The sequence below is a fragment of the Babylonia areolata genome, chromosome 4 (assembly GCF_041734735.1).
Source record: "Babylonia areolata isolate BAREFJ2019XMU chromosome 4, ASM4173473v1, whole genome shotgun sequence".
In the NCBI taxonomy this organism is placed as follows: Eukaryota; Metazoa; Mollusca; class Gastropoda; order Neogastropoda; family Buccinidae; genus Babylonia; species Babylonia areolata.
The window spans coordinates 50,473,539-50,481,038 of NC_134879.1; the positions used below are offsets into that span (position 1 = coordinate 50,473,539).

Genomic DNA, 7,500 nt, shown 5'->3' on the forward strand with positions numbered 1-7,500 from the left:
TTTATACACATTCAAAGCGCGTGCTCATAATCTTCGCGAACGCGAACGACGCCATTTTGTTTCAAGTTGTTGACCTGCCCGTTCAATCCTATATTCAATGGACAATACACGACAACATGTGATGGAAAGTTGGAGAAGGAGACCGTTAAATATTTATTCAGAGAACGATTTTTGAACGCCTCATCACATACTGGATTATGTCCCAAACTGCCATAAAAATATCCACAGAATCAGTCGGAATTCACAGTTAAAAATTGTAAACCATGCGAGTTAATACCCTTGAACTGATGAAACGAAAAAATTTCCAGTCTTGACTTTTCTCAAAATGAAGTCCTTTTCACTTCATACGACGTTTAGAAGTACTTGTACGTGGCTCTACATGTTATTAGTTTAACAAAATACTAAATTTTCATATCAACTTTAAAAGTATAAAACTAAAATGAACATAAAAGAGAAATTGAATCGACCGTGTCGTACTACATTCCCGGCGGGTGTAACTAAACTTGTACATCTATCTAGATCTAGAGAAAACGGCTAAATGTTGCAGTGTGTTTGCGGCGATAGCCACGTCTCCTTTACCGCGGACTTAAAAATAATTTTTATTGCCCTTAAAAGTTTTTTGAACGCCCAGGATACACCAGAATTATATGATTTAAACAGCGTTCTCACTGCGAATACCGCAATTGATTTATCGCCCTTTAGAAAAGTATGTTCAAATATTAAATTTTAGACCGTCAGTTAAGGCGCGACGATAGTGTAATGGGTAAGACAGTTTCTTCTCACCCGAACACGTGGGGTTCGAATCTGGTTAGGACTTTTTCTTTCTTTTTTTTTTTTTAACCCAAGCTTTATAATAACAAATACAGAACACATTTTAACGATTAGATTTATATATATATAAAAAAAAGTGTATCACAAGGGAGACTTGAAGGCCTTGCCTCTCTTGTTGTTTTTGTTTTGATTATTTGCTTTCTGAGAGGTTCAAAGACCACACTTACCGGTAAAATTATCCCTTTTTAGCATCCTAAATTCAGGGACTTATTAATGGCAACATTCTTCCATACATGAAACGATGTTACCATTAGCAGATATCAATTTTCAAGATTTTTTAAACACCATCACGGCGGTTAAGGGTTGTTTTACTCAATTTAGATTTTCATTGGAGCTGATTCAGTCTCTGAACTCAATGTGCCGCCACCCTCATCTGTCCCTAGTTTTAGATGGATATAATTATTTTGTGTCGAGTTTAATTCTAAGATTAAGCCTTATCAACTAATGTAGGCTATTTGTAAGACTAAGAGAACCTTTCGCCCACGGTATTTTTTTAAAAAATTGTTAACAAATTTGCTGTGATGTTGATAGTGCATCTTCATCCGTGTCCCTGTCCAGCGACTCAATCCCAGCCGCCACTGATGTTCCGGCGTCAGTGTGAGTGTTTTAATGTAATGATGCAACTGATGAATGTCTTCACATTTAAGATCTCTTGAAGTAAGTGTTTATTTTCCTTACTGTGAGCCCAGCTGAAGGCGAATTTCCGGCTGTATACTCTGTTGAGACAAATACTAAAGTGAATGAGTGATAGTTGCGCAAAATCCCTGTCCGCCGACCTGGCTGTCAGTGGAGTGCCACAGGGTACTGTTCTAGGCACCTCCTTTTTTCTCATATGATTTTATACCCTGTTCTAGGCACCTCCTTTTTCCCTCATATTATTTTATAGCCCTTTTTTTCATATGATTTATTCCTTTTTTCTCATGATTTTTACTGTCTTTTTTCATAGATTATATGTTCTAGGCACCTCCTTTTTTATTGATTTTATATACTGATTTCTTTTTTCTAATTTTGCTGTTTAGCACTCTTTTGTTCATATGAAGAACTCAGAAATGAAAATAGGCACAAAAAGTGTGCGCATGTTCGGATAATCACAATGCCACTCGCCTATGAACAGCCCCGAGAAACAACACAGCAGCAATGCAGTTGGTCGCACAGCAATTAAAAATACAACAATATAAAGCTTCAAATATCGGGGCGAAACTCGTTTAGCTTTATTGGTCTAACATCCTCGTAGCATGACCTCTATCATTAATATTGATAATCATCAAGCACATGCCAGTCATAATTAGTTCACTCTGTGCACTGCGCTCTCTGCAGAGCAACTGTGTGAAAAACGGGATGCTGTGCAGATTATCACTGATCTGAAAACAGATCAGTGGTGGATAATGCCCATAATTATGCACGTGCGTGCGTGCGTGTGTGTGTGTGTGTGTGTGTGTGTGTGTGTGAGAGAGAGAGAGAGAGAGAGAGAGAGAGAGAGAGGGACAATGATTTACTTACAAAATGATGAATGCCATTTTGCAGGTTGCTCACAATATCACAAATGATGTTACTTACATATATATATATATATATATATATAATTTTTTTTCTGGTTGTAGAAAAACGAATGCAGTAATTTGCACTGATTAACCAGGATCCATAGTATTATCTAAAATCATCAAAGATTGTTGTCTTTTTATGAAGTGAAAAGTGATTTTGTATATTATCTGGTTCTAGGTTATGCGCCCAAACCGGATTCCATGGTGCAAAAACTGCGATCACTTCCAATGTGTCATGATGAGAATATTGCCAAGGAAATCTTGACACCAGAGGAACAGACAGAATTCCTTGTGCTACCGTAAGTAGACTCTTCTTTTGGTTTGCTTCAGGTGTTCACATATTGAATCAGGTGTCTGTGTTTCTGGCACAAGAACAGCAATTTCTTGGGAATCCTTATTTTCGTTTTTTTTTATATTTTTTTTAGATCCTTGTTAGAGCAAATTCTTGGGAAATCCATGTCTTAGTGAATTCTTGGAAGGTCATTATTCTAGAGAATTCTGGGGAAATTATTGTACATCATCTCACTGTGCAGACTGGATACTGAAGTATATTTGCCAGTATACTAGATTTTATTATCAGTACTTTTTGGTGTGCTTTCATGTAGTGTGTGTGTTGTGTGTGAGTGTGTATGTGTGTCACTATGTATACTATGTCTATTTATCAGTCTGTCTGTCTCTGTGTATGTAAGACTGAGAGAGAGAGAGAGAGAGAGAGAGAGAGAGAGAAATAAAATTTTCATGCACGGAACTGCTTAGATTAAATGTATAAAAAACAAATTGTAAACAAGGTATATAAGTTTATAACTGATATCTGTAACTTGTGCACACTTATTCAATATAGAGAGGTTGGTGTACATCACACTGTTTAAACATTCATTCTTAAAAAGGAAATTAACAAACAATGAGTCCAGGAGATGAAATGATTGACAAATAGTAAAGAGTGGTAACTCTCTTCATTCACAAGGTACACAACTTCAAGTCAGTGCTGCTTACGCTACCGATTCAGTAGCACACAGGTAAATAAAAGGTACATTGGAACAAACCCAAACACTTCCTCAAAAAGGAAGCGCCGGGCCTGTCCTTATACCGATCATCTGACATGTGCACACAGCAGCAAAGGCGATCATCTGACATGTGCACACAGCAGCAGAGGCAGAAGAAATGTGCAAACACAGATAAGCTTTTATTCAAGACTGGCATAGCCTCTTTAATCCTGAACAAGCCACACAGTTGTGTTGTGTACCTTGTTAATGGAGAGATTACCACTCTTTACTATTTGTCATTCATTCTTAAAAAGCTTACTCTTAGCTTCACCAGGGTTCAGCTATCAAGGGCTTAATAGATGAGACTTCTGATGCGCGCGCGCGCGCGCGCGCGTGTGTGTGTGTGTGTGTGTGTGTGTGTTCAGAATGTGATTTGGACTACTTGTTATCACTGAAGACCGAGAATGTGCAGACATGTTTTGTCAGCTTGTAGCAGTGAAATGAAGTTTATCATTATACTGCTTTTTGTGAAAATGATTTTCATGTTTCACTGTGTTTGTGCTTCAAGGGAACTGTCCACACAGGAGTCATCAAGGTAGATATTTGATGTTTGTTTTGATGTGCAATTCCTCTTATAGACACTGTACCTCTTCAGCTTGTTTCCATTTGCATGAGAATAAATGAAAAACTGTTTCTATTATTTTGGTCGTAGTTGGAATTATTTTTAGTATCATGTTCGCTACAAAAGCATGTAATCGTTTCAGATCTAATTATAGCCACTTGTAGTCAATTCATACACTTTGATAAGTGTTTCCAATCATTTCACACGAGATCACAACTCTGAGCTATGCTTCCAATTTATTTACCTTCAAATGCAGGCATTGTCCACAGTAAATGGGCAACAAGCTAGTAAAAATATGCATGAACTCCATTCCATTGAAGCAGAAATACAGATGCAATCTTCTGTCCACAAAAGCACTCTGAAGGAACCTGCAATGGGACCAGTTGTCTTCGCTTCTCAAGATGTGGATTGGTGTGTCTGTAATTGAAAGTGTCAAGTTTTATAGTTCTAGTTGACTGGAAATTTTCATCAGGCCTACAGTGCATGTACCCTACATGATTTACAGATACCACTTCAGCATTTTATGGGAACAGTTTATTACGGTTTAGGGATGTGTTCATATCTGGATTATCGCAGAGTAAAATGGCAGCTTTAATCCGCAGTGAGAACAGTCTGCTGCAAGGTTCGTATCTGCTTGTAAATACTGTAAATATGGTTTTGAATTTGACCCACATTGCACAAGCCATTTTGATCCAAATTTGAGGCCCTGTTTCAGCATGATGCTGTGTCCTTGGTGCTTTGCTCCAATTTTCGTTGGTTTTTTTTTCCAGTTTGTTTTGCTTTGACCAGTCCTTGTGTGGATGGTGAATTTTGTGTGGAAACACAGCTGCTGCAGGCTGCGAAGTTATGCATGTTCTGGCCAAGATGTTTGCTGATGTTTTGTGGTGTGTTTGTTTCACACGTTTTATTTCCTGCTGTGACATCAAGTGTGAAGTGGAGCGTGGGGCCTGAATGCAGCATACCAGCCTGTATTGCACAGGTGGAGCTGCAACTACATTCACTTACCTCTTCTTTTTTTTTCTTTTTTCCTTTTTTTAAGGGTTGTGGGGGTGCGTTTGGGAGGGGCTGGGGGGTGCGGGGTGGGTGGGGGTGGGGTGGGGTGGTGGTGGGGTGGGGTGGGGTGGGGTGGGGGCTGGTGCACAATAGTGTACAGAATAATTAGATATAGTGTGTTGATCAACATAAGCAGTGGCAATCATGTGTTGTTCATTCCTAATGAAAGGAAATGGTTTTCCCTAACCATGTTTTTATGTCAGCAGTTTCAGTGAACAGCAAAAAAACAAACTATAATATAGAAAAAAAAGATGTGGTGTAGCGTATATGGATTTGTCCGAACGCAGTGACGCCTCCTTGAGCTACTGATGCTGATACTAATCATATGCCTTTTTTTCGGAGGGGGGGGGGTGTTGGGGAGTAATTTGTACTAATCACTAGATCAAAGTGTTGTTTGTTTGCATGTCATAGAACATGGGGGATGTTGAAATACGTTAATATTATTTATTATTTTCCTTTTGATTCATTGCTCAACCAACAGCAAGTAATTTTGTGTATGGTATATATTAGTCTTTACATATATTATTTAACTTATATTCTTTTGTCGATCAACTTTTACCAGTAAGCAACTCAAATGCTTCTTCTTTTTCTTTAAGAGTGTGTGTGTGTGTGTGTGTGTGTGTGTGTGTGTGTGTGTGTGTGTGTGTGTGTGTGTGTGTGTGTGTTTCTCTGTGAGTATGTGTGTTGGAGAAAGAGAGAGAGTGTGAGTGTGTGTGCATTTTTGTGGGGGAGGAGAACCTACTGTGTATCAGTTACAAATTGAACATGATGAGCATGGATTGATCATGCCACGTCCTAAATAGTCAATGGAATGGAGAAAAACACATTATAGGACCCCCACCTCCTTTAAAAAGAATTTAAAACTTTGTTTGTATTGTAATAGATATGCTTCTGTGTTTAAAAAAAAAATTTTTTTATGGTACTTTATTTCACTGTGTCAATCTGGTTTTCCAGGTCAAATTGACAAATAACCTCCTATATAGTCTACAAAGTAAATGTCTCTGATATTTTTCCTCCTCTAAAGTCCACTGTTATCCCTTCTGTTTTTATTTTAGTTTATCTGTTTCTTCATTCCCATCTTGCAATGGTGTTTTTCATATAACAATGCTCCTATCCATTGCTTGTGTATGGCAAGTTTGGATGTTAAACTCAGTTCCATCCATCTGTACAAATGCTTGACTGAAATTTCATGGTCAGATTCCAATAACACTCGTGTTGTGTGGTGTGCAGAATGGCTGCCAAACAGAAACCGCCTTACATCAAGTATAAGGTGGAGCAGTTTGAGGATCTGCTGGACTCCTCCAATATGGATCACACTAATTGGTGCGATATTGCACGCAGGATTGAGGTGAGTTTCCCCCACACCCTTCCCAAATCTTTTTTTTATTTTATATATATATATATATATATATATATATATATATATATAAAGTAATTATAAAGCCAGGACATAGGATTTTTCCAATCCACACTGCCCTCTTTTCATCACTTGACAACGGGCCTAAGGTTCGAAACGTCGTGTCTCACTCCAAGAGGATTCATCTACAACCAAAACGTTTTTTTTTATTTTTTATTTTTTATAAACTTTAGTTTCTTGTTCTGAAGTATCCTGCAGTCAGCTTTGTCGTCTTCTTCCCGGGACATAATGTTTTCACTTTGGAAAAAAAATGAGGAAGCATTATAAATGATTTGTTTGTTCTTTAAGGAGATATCCTACCGATCGCTGTTTGTGGCTAACAATACATGGGATATAAAAAGAAATTGTAAAATACAGTGAAACAGAACAAGTTTGGAAACTGGCATTGGAAAGGTCTTTCTGAGGAGGGATCTTAACCAGTTGAATGCTGTTGACACCATATAACACGTTGTTTGCTGTGCTTCCCAATTCTATGTTCTTTCTGTTTCACGCCCAGCAGTGCAGAAAAGTCGTCTGACACCATAGAACACGTTGTTTGTTGTGCTTCCCAATTCTATGTTCTTTCTGTTTCACGCCCAGCAGTGCAGAAAAGTCGTCTGACACCATAGAACACGTTGTTTGTTGTGCTTCCCAATTCTATGTTCTTTCTGTTTCACGCCCAGCAGTGCAGAAACGTCGTCTGCTGGGCAAGAAGTGTTTACCCCCTTGATATTCCTCGGTGTGGGGTGGTGGTGAAGTGTGTGTGAGTGTGTGACAGTTAATGGAAGGGGGATATGCACTGTGACATGCTCTCTCTCTCTCTCTCTCTCTCTCTCTCTCAGTCTGTTGTTTATGTCTCTGTCTCTGTCACTGTGTGTGTGTGTGTGTGTGTGTGTGTGTGTGTGTGTGTTGCTAACAAATTGATGACAGTATGTCATGATCAAGTGTGTGTGTGTGTGTGTGTGTGTGTGTGTGTGTGTGTGTGTGTGTGTGTGTGTGTGTGTGTGTGTGTGTTGTTTTATATAGATCTTTATTTCTGAGTGTTGATACTGGAAATGCAGCATATGCGATATA

The 7,500-nt window shown here is 38.5% G+C and overlaps 1 protein-coding gene across 3 annotated transcripts in view; it reads left to right on the plus strand.

The window, feature by feature from the left end:
- LOC143281278 (L-asparaginase-like) overlaps positions 1–7,500 on the plus strand; it is a 43,049-nt gene that overhangs the window by 6,933 nt on the left and 28,616 nt on the right. For 2 of the 3 annotated variants that reach the window (XR_013055113.1, XM_076586407.1), the window contains exons 2-4: positions 2,551–2,671; positions 3,924–3,950; positions 6,261–6,378. Coding sequence is in view for 2 of the 3 variants with exons in the window: in XM_076586407.1 (XP_076442522.1) it covers positions 2,551–2,671; positions 3,924–3,950; positions 6,261–6,378 (266 nt within the window). In the remaining variant the exon portion in view is untranslated. The remainder of the gene's footprint in view (positions 1–2,550; positions 2,672–3,923; positions 3,951–6,260; positions 6,379–7,500) is intronic. The other variant, XM_076586409.1, reaches the window with a different exon arrangement.